At 39.9% G+C, this 16057-nt stretch overlaps 1 protein-coding gene across 1 annotated transcript in view; it reads right to left on the bottom strand.

Moving 5' to 3' along the window:
- The window catches only part of PDE1C (phosphodiesterase 1C, calmodulin-dependent 70kDa), a gene marked incomplete at its 3' end in the record, with an annotated part of 250631 nt that overhangs the window by 190778 nt on the left and 43796 nt on the right, over positions 1-16057 (bottom strand). The window contains exons 2-3 of the mRNA XM_009332412.1: positions 14914-14964; positions 9043-9214 (exon numbers count right to left, since the gene is read on the bottom strand). Coding sequence (XP_009330687.1) covers positions 9043-9214; positions 14914-14964 — 223 coding nt within the window. The remainder of the gene's footprint in view (positions 1-9042; positions 9215-14913; positions 14965-16057) is intronic.

Raw genomic sequence — 16057 nt, forward strand, 5'->3', positions numbered from 1 at the left:
AGACTTAATTATAACTCCTACAAGAAGCCAGTAGGATACCAAGCATCTTTTTGATTCAGGAGCAGGTACTATTGGTGACAATTATGTGACAAAAATCAATCTTGAAGTTCTAGGGAATATTCCTGGGAATAGAAACACTATCTTCAGCTTAGAAACTGCAACTACAGATGCTCGCACTGATCTAAATGATGCTCATGCACATCATTTAGGAGGAAGGAAAATAAGTTTCTGATAGTTTTCCTTTTTACAGTAAACACTCTTCAGTAGCTGTTATTTAAAAAACAGAACTTCAGGTCTGGTCCTTTTTCAGCTGAGCTGAGAGAAAATTTGCTCTGACAAGGAACTGTAAGTGCTCACATAAAAGAGGAGACAGATCACAGGTACATATATAACAGAAGGAATCACTGGGCACAAATGGGCACCCAAAGCTCATATTCCTGGGTCAATTTCCACACCTCAAAATGAAGGCTTTTCCACCAAAAGAAGATACAAGATTGCTTTTGCCAGAGTAAAAGCAGCAAAAAAACCGACAGCAAATTTAGCCTATAGGCCTGGTTTCAAAACAACCTGAGTCAATTTATAAAGTTTAGATCAATTTATAAAGTTCAGATGAAAACCAAGTAACACGATAGTTTTAGCAGTCTTGCTGTGAACACTTCAGTAGATTCAGATCCAAAAATTATTGGAACTAAAAATAAATGTCCCAATCTGCAAACTACAGACACCATGGCTCTGACATCAGCAAGTGCTGAGTACTCAGATGGATAGTGTGATAATTTCCAAATGAGACCCTTCTATTACATAAAATAGTTTCTAGAAATTGCCAGCAGGCAGCTTAACATGTAAAAAAACAGATAAAGAACAGCCATTAGCAAGTTATGTGGGTAAGGGGTGTTGACAGTTTGCAGCAGCTTTACTTACCTAGATGTTGCTATATGTCTGCAAAGTCACTGGCAGGCTGGGCTGTGAATTTCTGGCAAAAGAATTTCCAGCAAAATACGGCAGTTACCAAAAATCATTTTGCATGGGGAGGCAAACCGGACAAAACCTTCATCAGAAACCACAGAGTTAAAGAGAGATACACAGAGCGGGGGGTGCCAACAGGTGACTCCGAGCAACCTGTAGCCTGGTATTAATAACATGCCTGTGGGAATCAACAATTTGATCCATTGGATGGGTGACATCTGCAACAGGTATGGAGATTTCCAATGTGTCCCAGGTAAATGTTTAGTGTAGGTTTTCTCTTGGGTTTCATTAAAAAAAAAAATATCTCAAATTTGTATTTCAATGCATAAATGGCTAGTATTTTCTCAAGACAGAATACAGTTTTCTCTCCAGATCAGATTGTCATACGCAATTAACTGGAGTTAAGTATCCCTTCTTCCTCCTCCTCCAAAGCTCTTCACATTAAGAAGAAATGCAGGACATTAGTGAAGATTAAGCTCTTATCCATCAGCCTTAAGATTATTTTGGGTAATTTCATGATTGCTATTGTTATTCACTTCAAAATATTCCTGAACTCTTATTTGCAGGTTTTGTGGTCTCAAAACCAAACCAAATTTGTCCCTGATTGGATTGGATCGGATCTGGAGGATGTTTTACCACATCCTTTAGGAAAAAATCACAGTATAACACACCACTTCATTGCCATCAGCCAGCCATTTAAAAGCAGATGAAACTGTATAGGAATCTCCTTTGAGCGCCTTTTTAATGTTTCTTGCTTACGCAAATTAAAGAACTCAAGATAAAGCTCCAGCAATTGATTAGTCAATGACTTTTATCTCAGCTCATCACACTCTCTCTGACTGCAGAGAGTAAGAAAGCCACTATCCCATTTTCTCATTAAGAATGAAATATATACCGTGACAGTCTTAATTTAATAACAGGATGAGCAACTTGTGGCCCACAGGACACACACAGACTGCCAGGACAATAAATCTGTTCCAGAGCCTGCATCCCCTCCTCCCAAGTGCCCTTCAAGTGCAGACCACAGGCTGGAGGAATAGGCCAGGTGGCCACCAGCCCCTTTCCAGTGCTATTTCGCTTGAAAGCGCAGCTGCTCCTCCCCATTAGTTGACACTCCACGAGAGTCAGTACACATCAGGAAACCCTGGACTTCTGCGTATGCACAGAAAGACCACGCTGGGTGTAACCACGTGACAGGAGGGGAGGGGGTCATGGCATATAATTCACTTAATCCACCAGAATAAGATATGTGGTCCACTCTACCACAGTGATTAGGCATGATTTATGACGTAACAGTAGTGACAATAACACCTTTCGTTAGCATCAATTATAGTACTCAAAGCTGCAGCACAAGCTATGACTGGTTTCTTACGCACTTGTGCTTTATATCTTTCCTACCTTCCCCATAGCAACACATTCTGCGACCCCCTGTGTCTCCTGCCACTACGCTCTCCTTGGGCTTCTCCTCCAAATATTGCCCTGCCTGCTTGCATGGTCACACGTGGCGCCTGGTTCACAGCTACACATGTGCTGATTAGCTAGAGAGTATATTAGCACTGGTTAGCCAGATAGCAACTCTCAGAAGTCAGCTTTTCTCTCTCCTATCCATTCCTTCAGTAGGACCCTTTTTTATCCTACCATCAGTTTTTCACAAAATAGGTAGGAACTAAGTACCTTTGAGATGTCTACCATTCTGTTAAACTACTGATCAAGTTCAACTATGTTTAAGAACTTAATGGGAAGGTTGACTGAGAGACATACAGCAATTTCCTTAGGAAAAGGATAGCCAGTTTTCCTTAGGAAACCAGGCTAAAAATTATGTTAATGGGAATTGCAAGGCATCCCAGTCTGGTATTAGTATGTAGAGGCCATTAATCTCTCATGGTGGAGATAACTAAATAGTGCATTATTAAACCCTTCCTTGTCAGGATAAAGACTATCCTTACATTCATGTATTTTCCTATACACAACTCCCTGCCCATATACAGTTTCTTCTGTAAACCAGCAAGGAAGACTGGGCTGGCAAGTTAGTAAGCCAAGCAATTAATCACGGCCCCTGGAACAGCCTTGTATACTCACGAGTGCCGCACAGACATTTGAGACTCACGTGGTTGTACAGGTATACCACATCTGGATTTAAAAATATGTCCGCCCTCTGTGTGTGGTGGAGGCTAGCGTAGCCCATGTCAAGGACTGGGGGTGATCTGTATGCTTACAAAGCCAGAACTGGAAGCCTTGCATAGCTGCAAAACAAATGCTCAGAGTTTACTACAGTACAAGATTCAGGTGACGTACGTCAGGCAGAGAAGTGTGGTCAAGGACAGGCATTGGTCAGTCCTCAAAGCAGGTCTTCTTTACTACCAGAACTTTGTTTATCCATGGCGCTTCAGCTCAAACTCTCGTTCCCATTCTGGAAGTGGATTTGTTCCTGCCTTTCAGAGGCACAGCTCTGTTAGGACACCCACAGTCCATCTGAATTTCTCGACTTGGGTCTTTTGATGTGTCTGATATTTACAGGGACAGAATCGCTGGCTTTGCTTGTCATCAATAATACATCTATCCTATGAAGAACAAGAAGACTGTGATATCAAAAAAAAAAAAAAAAGCGAGACACGTCCATTTCTCTTTCAACTGCCTGAAAAAACACCTTCCTCTTGGACTCGTGTCGATATATGTGAAGAGAGAGAGAGAGAGAATGCAGCCTTTGAACAGTAACTGGTATAAATCTTTCTCTTCTGATCACTCCCCCTCTGACTCATACATCTCAATCTACCAAGAAATGAGTGCATAGCTCTCACAAAGCATAACATGCACCTAGAAGGGAGGCACAATTAAAAGAAGAGAGAAGACAGACAAATGATGTGGGAGCCATTTCTTTAATGAACAGAACACTTTTCAGTTCTTATTCATCGTAATGAGTATCAATAAATAACAGGAATAAGCAACAGGTTTGACTAGAACATCGATGAATTTAAGTTTAATGCAAGTAAAGTGCCCTATAATAAGTCTGGAAGTCTGGATTGAGAAAGATGTTGAGAAGGGTGGTTTTCAGAGAGACTACTTACATTTTAATGTTTAGTGAGACCTGGATCTGCTGTAGATGGGTAAAAAAACCCATGAGAAAGTGTCTTTCATGTTTCCAGCCTTGTGCAGTCTTTGTTTTTTTTTTTTTTTTTTTAAACAAGTTAGGGCAAGTGAGACTCATCTCTCATTTTTGTGTGTGCTTTTTAAAAAACAAGAAGAAAATCTAAATTAAAAAAGGCAATAAAGAAATACTGAGACCTGGGAGGGAGGGAAGGCTTTATTCTACCCCGTGACTAGCCCTCAGTTCCTGTTTTTCTGCGGTTATGGTCACGGCTCTCCCGCACAGCATCACCTCCCTGTCCAATTTTCAGACCTCATGTACTAGCTTAAGTAGCTATGGCCGAGCTTTGGTACTGCCCAGAGAGTGTCAAAACATGAGAGGTAGTAAAGGAGGAGTCCTGCAGGTCCCTCTCCGCCATGTGACTGGAGATGGGCTCTCGCTATGACTCAAGTAAGGTAGGGGGAAGGAAGGCTCATACCCCTTATTCCCATTGATGCCTCCTTGACCCACACAATTGAGGCCCATGGGCTGACTCCCAGCACGTGGTGCTGTGACTGAAGTTTTCGCATTTGGAGCGCTGCAGTATCACCTCCATCCTATAGACCAAGTGGCCAGTAGCTGGCACGAGCAACAGTTTACATCACCCACGACCAAACCAGAAATACAAGAAGATTAGCTGCCAGTATGATTTAAGACTCCCAAAGCAGAACAGAAGCAGATAAGGAAAGCAAAGCAAACTGTCCTTGGGAAGATAAAGAAACTTTGCAGCTGACATAGGAAAAGCCGCTATTAAGGTAAGCGGGGGTGTTACCAGCCTCAGGCTAAAAGCTGGAAATATTTTTGAAAGGTGACAGAAATTAAGAACCCATACAAGCCCGGAGCTTAAAAACACTCTGACCTTGAAGGAGCTGAATCTGCCTTTCTGGTTCCCGGGACATATGGCCTCGGTAACAGATGATATATATCAATTCCTAGTTCAGCATAGCTACATAGGTATCCAGTAAGGCTTGTCTGATACAGGACAGAGGGTCTTTGCCTCATCTGCTGACTGTTCAGCTGCCTGCTACCGTGATTTATCACTTTGGAAACACTCATGCCCCAAGCCCCCACGTGCTAGACAGAGCCAGCTGGACTACTCCACAATTGCAGACCAACTTTAGCTGTCACACAGGCCCTGGACCAGGATGGGAGGTTGCATGGAACGTTTTGTCTTGGATGAGCGTCTCCGTTCTTCCCTGGTTGTCTCAGTCACCTTGTACCATGGGATCTCTTCTGCCACAAGATCCAGCACAGCCATTACACCCCATAAGCACCACCACAGTCATATAGCCCAATGCAGCGTCCCAGGTCTCCAGACTCAAAACAACACTCTATCTCTCCAGTACATCAAAACCAAATGAGTCTAGGAGAAATCGTGACATCTTGGACACATCAAATTTTCAGCTGGAGCAGTACCACTCTGGTGACTTCGTTCACTCCAGGCAGCAGTCTGGGGACAAACACAGCAGTTTCTCTGGTATCCTCCAACATAAAGCACTTCCACAAACCTCTAGGTGGTATTTGGAGAACAGCACCCAAACCTGTCTCTTGTTTCTCTGCTCCCCCTGGTGGGTGCCAGCCCGGCATTATCAAAATGCCTGCTTGGGCAGTGCTGCCAGGGAGCCGCATACAGAAGCTAAGCAGGCTGTAAAGTTATTACACAGTCTCCTTAAGAGCTCATTAATTACCACTGTTAATACTTACTGATACTGATAGCACCACTGCTCGTTACAGGGACCTAGCAGATCAAAAAGCAGATCTCGGAAGAGAGTTTCTGAGTTACAGACTTTGGTGTTGGCAACCATTGACATCTCCAGCCAACATCCAGATCACGCAGCCCTGACAAGGCCATACGCCCACGACCTGGGCGTCAATCCACAGCCACCGCCAACGATGGTACATACATGGATGCTGATCCATGCTCAGCTCTTCAAAAAGAAAGTGATCGCAGCTCCTGTAATTGTGAACTTGCACATTTGTGCAAAGAAAGATAGTGGAGATATCAGATGGGTTGCATAAAGTGTGGGCCAAGAAGCTAATCACTTCTATGTGTCTAATTATACTTTTTTTCCTTGTCAAAAGGGGATAATCTGTCATTCTCCATATTCCACTGTATTTTCAAATGTAATTCAAATTGGGGTCTCCCCTGCCTTTACTAGACAAATAGACTAAATGCCAGTGAGAATGGATTTTAAAATCTATATTTTAAGCACTGCAGTAGTATAACTAGTCAAGACACAAAGTTACCTATAACTGCTCACTCAGTTCAATACTGCAAACAAGAAGGTACTACAAACTCTTTCAATTCTCTCTTTAGAAAGGTATTCAACCTTGTTTAGACCAATCTTGTGCTTGTTCTTGTTATCTTCAGAAATGAGATAGTAAAATAATTGTGTAAGAAAATCAAGACCATCAGAACACTTTTTAATTATGGAGAGATCATGCACTATACTTACTTGGAGTATAGAGAGGGGGTTGGTTTCGTCTGGTTTTTGCTTTACATCTTAAGATGGATTATTACTGCAGGAAAAGTACAACTGAAATGACTGAAATAATCACATTCCTCCCTTTATGTTCAAATGCGTTTCAAGCTCATATCGAGATGTTGAACAAAATCAAATATAGATCTTTTCCTAATTTTCCAAGCTACAGAACAATAAGTACTGCACAGTAGAAAACAAGATCTAATACAAGAAGTGGCAACTGGGATTTCATGCTACTTATATGTATTCACATAAAAAGATATGCAATCACAAGGAAGTGTGACTCATTTGACACTGGAGAGACATTTTCTTTTTAACTATGCATGAAAGGGACACTATTGCCATACGCTGCTCTAACAGTGGTGAATCAGAAGTAGTAAGGGAGTCGCTGCATTCTACAGTTTGTAGCAGTCACGTTTGAAAACAAGGCCTGGATCTTCTCTCTGTAAAATCCGTTCATACAAGCCCAACATTGCCCCACACACACCCTGAGATTCAGCCACCAGATTCCTAATTAAGACCCGCTGACCTGGACAACTTGTAAAGTGCATTTAATTCCCCAAAAGGCAACAGGGTAGCAAGATCTTCCACTAGTGTCTAGTAAACAAGAAACAAGGAAAGCCCATGCTTGGCAGGCACTCAGACACACCAGTTAAACTCTTGTCAAGGAAGCACTTGAAGATCACTACCCACAGAAGACCCTGATGAAATCACACATGCAACCCATCGTACAAAAGATGCTACTGCCTCCTAAGCCCCAGTTTGCACCATAAAAATATCAACAAGATCCCAAAATGAGTAAAAACACCGCAGTGTTTTTATTTTCTCATGTCTTTAGACAGTAATTGCAATGTACTCTCTTACCTTCCACTCCTCTGCATAGCTCTTAAACACACATGGGTCTTCCTTTCTTTACAAAACTAGACAGTTACAATTTATTTTGTAACAGCAATTTGTTTGGATTTCCATCTATAAAAGCCCCAAAAAACGCCACATTGTACAGCAATTTCTATACTGATGAAACACAAAGGTTCTGTAATGTTTATAAAGCCTTTTAAACTGCATTAGCGAAACTATTTTGCTAAATTACATTTTCCAGCTCATCAGTCCTTATTATGCTATATACAAGCTCACTTCTTCCAAGAGTCACCCCTACTCACATAATCAAATCATGCCATTTGAAACGCTGTGACATTATTTTGTCATATAAAACGGTTGAAATTATCTTGACGATGGCAATGTAAGGATTGCTGCTGCCCAAAATTTGTTATGAGAAGTGAAAGCTGAAAAAGAGTTCGATCTCTTGAAATTATAGACTTTAAATATCAGAGACATAAAGTGTTTAAAAGCCGTTAAATACCATCGGTCATCATAAAAGGAGGATCCAGGTTCTGAAACACTTGTCCTGAATCATTTCAATGGAAATATTAAAAAATGAAAATGTGCTATGGAATTACAGGATTTATTTATATAGACTGACATAAACTCACTTTATGGTAATATGTTTTTAAATGTCAAGCAGTATAAACAAGCTATCTGAAATTACTACCTAATATAATGACTTAAATAAGTACCTTCAAAACAATGATTATATGAAGACTGAAATAAGTTTGACAGACTGAGGTATAATCAAAATCACTGTAGTCAGAGAAATTTATCCAAAGCAAAAGCCGTTTTATGCTTGCACACTTATGCATTTAATATAGAAGAAAAGTAGAGCATAGTTTTTCAACAACAACAAAAAAAGCTCAAAAAACACTTGGAAAAGTCAATTCTGCCAGTCGCTTCGCTTTTGCTGGGCACACCAGTTTTCACATTTTGGTCAAAGATCCACTGCATGCACACAGCTTCTCTATTTTACCTCATTTTGAGAAAATTATTTTCAGAAAACATGCCTCCAAGAAACATCTGACAACTGTATGTCCACATGATTGATTAAAAGAGAGGAAAACTCAGCAATATATAGATCACACACTTTACAACAGCAGCAATCGCTTGCTTGCAAGCCCCTGGCCAGAATCCTTCTCCTTGACAAAATAAATTAATGCTAGACATTTCTCAAGACATTACATCAACAGAAAAAGGTTTAGCTCTCCCTTGCATCAACAAAGCACATCATCTGACCTAAAGTGCAAGTCTTGATCACTAAACCACTTTCAAATGAAACAATACCAACCTTCAAAGACATCTTCATGTAACGAGCTCTCTTTGCTGACCATTTTGACTAGTTACAGAATTTATATCTGTCTGGTCCACAATCATTTAAGAAGGCTAGTGAGGTCTGAGAAGTGAAAGATGAGTCCAGTCAGTATTATTTATGGACCTCTTTTTTCACTCTTGTTCAGTACAAAGATACATAGCATTGCTGAATCCTTCAGTATCAATTCTCCCACCAAACCCACACTGCAGCCTTAATCTTAAAAAGATATACTTTCAAGGATAAACAAAGTAAACACATATCCATCAGACCTGAAAGATGTTTTCACCAATGCCTCAGGACTGTCCACTGGTGGTAGTTCATCCGCTAAGATTTCTTCAGGAGGTCTAGGGTCGCTGATGATGGTCGGCTTTGGCCTTTCCTTGAGGTTGCCAGTAAGCCCACCAATAATGGTGTTCCACAAGCAGTTTTGTGATTTAGACCCTGCAAAAATAGAGAGTGAGAAGGAAAATAAATTCATAGGCCTATCATCCAGTCTCTCAGCAGTCTGGAAAACACAGATGGTCTTTATCATTTTACCTTTGCATCACCACATTTTGGGATTAAGCCTGAAAACCCGAAATAAAGCTCGAAGTAGAAAGAAGCACTAATGTTCAGGTCATTCCAAATCCAAGAGTGTAATGCTTCCCATAAAAAGATTTGATTACAGAACATGGAGTTCCCATGTCTCGATAAAAACCATCCTCTCCACATTATACTTAGATTATAGCTTAGCATGTATTGATGTGGCTGTATTTTAAGCCAAAGAACTAACCAAAAAACAAAGTACCAAATCAATACAATATTAATTGTTGACTTTCTTAGACTAAAATTAATAGCGGTTAAATTACAGATTAAAGATATCATTGAAGGACTAGTATCAGAAAACATACTTCTTTCTGTTGAAACTTCAACTTTTCTCAGTAGACATTCAAATGCCAAAATATTTATATGGATGATCTTTTTACATTTATTTAGAAGTGCCACCAGGTGCCTCTTGCTTGTCATTCAGAGAACCCATCCTCATCTGTAAGTCTAGTTCCACTGACAAAGTATAATTAGCATCCTTCAGTCAGATCTCCTCCCAGCCTTTGGAGAAGAGAATACATGACTTACATTTCATAAAGTTTAAGTATTTGTTTCATATTTTCAAAAATTTCCAAATGGCTTCTGAATAAATTAGGCACTTCTGAAAATCGCAGTGATACTGCCATACTGAACACCTGTGTCACATTCTAACTTTCAATTATTATAGAATATACGAATGAATTAGCAGATCCCAAGAAGAGCAGTTAAGTACTGAAATACTAATTATTTCAGTTAAGAGACTTCCTACGACAGAGGTGCAGCAAGCATTAATCTTACTGGATTCCAAAGTAATAAGACGTACCTACTCTGCTGGTAGTCATTCTCCATGGGCTTTTCATCAATATGCAAAATGAAAAAAAAAATATTCTGACAAATGGGATATTTCTAAAGTCAGCAACTGATTTTTATAAGAGACTGTACAGGTAAAATTTTCAAATATTTCCCCAGCATTCAGACTTAATTGTCCAGCAGAGACAATTAAGAAGCAAATAGTGGACCTAACACATATGGATTAAGGTTGACTTTTTGTTGCAGTACACACAAAGTATGTAAGAGGAAACCAAATAGAAGAGCTGTTATGTCATGTCTCCTGGGAATATATCATGAGAAGCTACCCTGTTAGAAGCAGCAATATCTCCTGCTACAGACAGCTGATGGCAGCCTTATTTTGCTCATTGCCTTCAGTGTCTTGTTTTCACACAGCCTAAATGGTGCAAAGACAGATCAGCAAGAATCCTCGTCTATCTTCCCCATTCCAAAGTAATTTCCAGAGTATTTCCCAGCCAATCAGGAAAGCTCCATACTCATAGGCTTCTCTGCTCTTAATTGTCAGCAGCTATTTAATGTGCAAGGACCGTATTTACCCAGATTTAGGGGTAGCCTTGTCGTCCTGTGCTGAGTTCTGTGCTACAATAGCTAGAAAAATTACTCCTCACACCAGGTAGTCCAAAGTAATGTCTACACAACAGCTGCAGAAATAAATGTAACATACACACATCTTTATCATTCAAGGACTCGCAATGTTATGTAGTGGCAATACCACTGTTTCTGTTCTTTAGACCACCATGCTGATTTCCCAAAATTTCTTAATTTTACTTGAATAGGTAAGCATTTGTTTTCCCATTCTGTAAGGGGAAGTATAAAGGATACAAGAGTTTTAAATTATCTGACCATACAGACCACCTGTGACAGAGCCAAAAATATTGTGATTCCCTATAGTATGTTGAGAGGACCATTTCTTTTGCAAAAGTATGGCATACTGTTGGAACCAGGAGTTTAAGTCTCTGTTAAGATATGGTCAACAACAAAAAATAAGTTGCCATCCAGCCATACATGCTGCACACTAAGACAGGAGAGCAGGACATCAACACTTGCAGAAAAAGCTGCTGCACACTATTAAAATCATATTTTGTGGAAAAGAGGCTCTCTGAAGCCACTTTTATAATTTTGAGGTTTTGCCCTGCAATTATTCCAAGGAATCTGCTGAGCTTCCCAAACCACCATCTTCTCCCTATTTCCTCAGCTCTACCCTTTCTTTTATTCCACAAGCCCTCCAGCTTGTCAGGCACAGGACAACTCCATGGTCCAGGAAAAAGACATATTAGCCTTTTTTTGCACTTACAAATAACTTGTTGTTTGCACTACCACTGAAAGCCAACAGTGACGGGTTAACTAATTGTCACTGAAAACCATATAATCACTCAAATCAAACCTTTTTTTTTTCTTTCTTTCTTTCTCCTTAAACAAAAACAGTGCAAAAAAAAAACCCAAGTACTTGTTTCAGTATATATAGTTTTTTCCCTTGTGTTCTCTGCAGATACACCTATACCTTTTCCTCTAGCGTGGATATCCATTCCATGTAGCTTTCCCCTATGATTAGATCTAGACTGTAGACCCAGATCTACTTGGCTCTTCTGAAGATCAACAGCAGCAAATCAGCCAACTGATGTGAATTAACCAACTTCACTAGAGCAATGAAATGCCCACCTGTCCTAATCAGTGTTCAGCTTGCCCACAGCTATGCTCAAGTGAAGGGCATTTGGCAAACGAATAAAACATTTAACGGGCCTGCATGAACAGATACTAGCCAGGAGCTTCCAGCTGTCTGAAATGCTGAAAGCCTGATGAACTTAAATTCCCACAGCCACAACTGTTCAAAGACTGATGGCACAGTGGTACTTGTAGCAAGATGACATAGTGAGATACCAGGCAAATTAACTGCTGCTAAAGGGAGTAGTAACCTCTTAAATCCAATGTTGCCTAAATGGACTGGAATTTGACATTTAAGAGTACAGGAGATTGGGTAGCCCTAGCATTGGAATGAGTAACACTTAATTTTAATTTCAAATCCTTGTGAATAAGTGTAAACATTTGCAAAAATGCTTCTCCCTCATTTTCTTGTACCCTGTCAAAGATGATTATAGCTGAGCTAGAGGCAAAAGCAAAATAGATTTAGGTGTTATAATTTAAAAAGCAGAACTCTGCTTCAAGAATCTGTGAGTGGGTGTTCAAATACTTTAACATAGCCTAAAAATATTGTTACACTGCAAGTCTAGCTACCTAGATCACCGATAACTACGCAACTATCATTCCCATTGCCTCACTTAACAACACCAGCAGCCTTTCCCTCTTCTTTGCTCCTGAACTAAAGGGGAAACAGCTACATGGTCCAGAGAGCTGCAGACAACAGTCAGGATGGACCAAGGCTCATCTGGGTTTCTGTAGGTTATCTTGTGTTTGGTTGCGTGTACAGAAAGTTAGATCAGGTAAATAAGGTCACCCAAAATGGGTATGGTTTGTTAAAGTGTTCAATGACAGCCCAACTGTGATCCCACTGAAATCTCTGAAGGTTTTACGGTTGACCTCAAATGGGCAGCTGGTACAGAGCAATGGAAATCCTGTTCTCTGTTGTGAAGTTAACAATTGCCTTTGAATTAATCATTGAATCATTAATCAATTTCACATTTGAATGAATGTGAAAGGCACGATCCAGGGAAGATACCCAGTCTCTGGTTTGTGATTCAGACACAAGGATAACGACGATAATCCTCTACGACTTCAGTTATTGCTTGAATCCTTGTCCTCAGATGCTGCAGCTTTTTCTGCCATTCAGTCAGGATGTTTTTGAATGTTTGATCTGCACTCCACTGTTTGTGCAATGAAACATGGTATGGTAGAGTAGGTTATAGTACTCTCAGCATAAATTTGGGCATCATCCACTTAACCCACATTAGCACAGCACACGCCTCAGCCATTTCCCTCCTTTCCATAACAGAGTTCCCATTCTAATTTTCCTTCCCATTCCCACAGAGTTCTCACCTTATACTGCTCATGGCCACACAGTCATCATTAATGATACCCTATGAGAAGCTAGCTGGATCATTAAATCCTCAACCTGACTCCCAGATCACTAAATTTAACTCCTAACAGTGAAGGTCTGGTTTACACTTTGAATTATCTCCCTTTGTCCCTATATTATGATTCTGTGACTATTTCCCAACAAGGCTTATCTAAGTGTTCCTCTCTGCATTGCTTTTCTGTTACTGTCAAATAGCCTGTGGCCTTGATCTCACCTCCACACTTAATCCCGTGCAGCACTGGGTCAAACGATGAGGCCTTATAAGGGGGTATCCTATGCTTTCATTCAGCTGATAGCCATCCGCCGCTGGTCTGTTCTCTTCCATGTAATGCCAGTCACCCCTACCTCTGCAAATACGGCTTGGCTGCCTGGCTGAAAGCCAAGATTAAAGCAGGAACAGAAACTGGTTGCTCCTGGGTCTCAGACCTGCACCCTATACGCATTCACCAAAAATCAAGTTCTCATGAATGTCAGAATCAGAACTGAAATGCCAGCTCAGTTCCAAATGTCATGACATTATCCTTGACTACTTGTCAGGCAATATTGCAGCATGAAGTCCTTGTAACCCAAATATCCAGGAATAAACGGTACTTGGGCTGAATCTTCCAACTCTTTACCTAGTATTCAAGAACCATAATGGACAAAAAGCACAGTGATAAAGAACTTGAAAATATTTGCATTTACATTTCTCTCCTCTGTGATTTCCTTTGCCATATGCATTTTCAGGGTTGAACCAGCCAGGACTGATGAATAGAGCCCATTTTTAAGCTTTGCTGTCTGCAACATGAAGGAAAATAAACCCTAAATCAGGAATAAGGAATGCCAGTACAATTTTCTCTCAGTCCTGTTCAATCTGCTCCATCACCATGCAAGTCACTACATGCAACAAATTTCATAGCCACAGACGTTCCTTCTACATTATGCACCTTAGCTACCTATGTGAGGTATGGCATGCTCAGAGTGCCATCCTGTGACTGTGTGAAATACTGCACCATAGAAGTAAATTATTTTGATGTTTTGCTCTGCACCATCTATGATGATAGCAAATGCCCCCGTTTAATGATGAGAAGGGGATTTTTCCCTGCTAAGTGATCACAGATCATCATGAAACTGCATGCATTATGAACAGGTTTTCCTATCTTCCTCCTCATTCCTACATATTTTGTCACACGTTTTTAATAATTCATATGGTCAAAGCCATGGTCAGATGGTGCCACATTACCAGATGCATCCCTTTGTTTTGTTCAAACTTGGGTCACTTACTTCAAATCCCAAGCCATACCTTTAGTTCCTATCCTTGCTGTGTGAAGCAAAAGGTGGAGGAGGAGATATCAGTAAGGTTTAATTACATTTTTCATATGCTATTTCTAAGGCTTGACTCAAATTTCTTTGTAGCCATTGTAGTCAACTTCAGCTAGCTTTGTGACACTTACGTTGTTATAACCTTTTATGCTTGAAACAATAGTAGGGCCACAAAGCCTTCCATTCTTTTGAATTTGCATCAACTCTGTTCAACAAGACTGAATTTCTGTAAGTGACTTTTCCAACTAAGTACTATGGCTCCTCAGTTTAGTACTGTAAATAAACTGTAATAACAGGGCAAAGATAATATGAGATTAAAAGACTTATTAAATGTGTTTATTTCTACAGTAGATATAGAAATCAATCAGTTAAAATATAAAAGGCTACTACTTACGGGCAAATCGTGAAAGTGGTCGTGCATTTTTGTCACCTGTCTCGTTTGCAACTGAAAGGAGAAAATAGAGAAAAATAAAAAGCATTCAAAATTAAATGTTACATTAAGATTAATGATAATAGCAATTCTCATGCATAAAAGGGAGAGAAGACTGTTCACAGTAACAGCAGTTGGATATACACACACAGACATAGAATACTTTTTTTAATGACACCAAATATATTACTTTGCATGTTTGTCTGTCTGTATGGTTCAGTTTGGCCTTCAGAGTCAGGAGGGCACACCACAGGCACCTGCAAACATTCTCTTGTCCCACATAATAATTGAATCGTATAATCACCCGACATTCAAGCACTAGCCATTAATAGTACATAGTAATATATGATCGCAGTCATCTCTACAAATTCTATTTTGTATTGGACTTTTTTCCAAGTCCTAAATAAAATGTCATTTTTCCCATTTGCATTAATAAGTATGGTAAGAAAAAAATAAGATTATTCCACCTACATAAGGAAATGCACTAGCAATTTTGGAAGCCCAGAGGATCATTTAATAGCAAATTAAATGAAATTTAAGGATCTGTGCAAAGGAATCCTCTGACATTTGGAACTGCATATAGATATCACCTAGGATAAAAACAACCCTGTACAAATCTTGCTTTTTTCTGCCTCAGATTCATACTGGCATAGCTCTCAACATTTCTGTGACCCAGCCGGTATGCAGTTAGTCAAGAGCATAAATGACTCTTTGGGGTTCTCACAATATTAAACTACAGCTAAAAAAAAGAGGAGAGTTATCAAGGAGAGGAATTATCACCCATGACTTTTATTTTTTGTAGCTAGAATAATCATGAGGAACAGCATTGATGGGCACATAGGGAGGAGAGCATATTATAAGTGCACACGGAAACCTTGCCAATTATTTGCTTTCTTTAAAAATGCTGTTTTCTAGAGACAAGACCAACCAAGCTAAGAAATCCCACAAAAGGATGCAAAATATGACCAGAACTGAGACATACCGGTTCCTAGCAAGATAACGTCAACTAAACTATAACGGCCTTTTTGAAGCCAGAAAAGACTTTTGATGAAATTTAATTCTTCTGACAAGTCTTAAGGTTGTCAGTTTAAGCTTGGCTTTATTTAAA

Source organism: Pygoscelis adeliae, unplaced genomic scaffold (assembly GCF_000699105.1).
Source record: "Pygoscelis adeliae isolate BGI_AS28 unplaced genomic scaffold, ASM69910v1 Scaffold58, whole genome shotgun sequence".
NCBI classification, from domain to species: Eukaryota; Metazoa; Chordata; class Aves; order Sphenisciformes; family Spheniscidae; genus Pygoscelis; species Pygoscelis adeliae.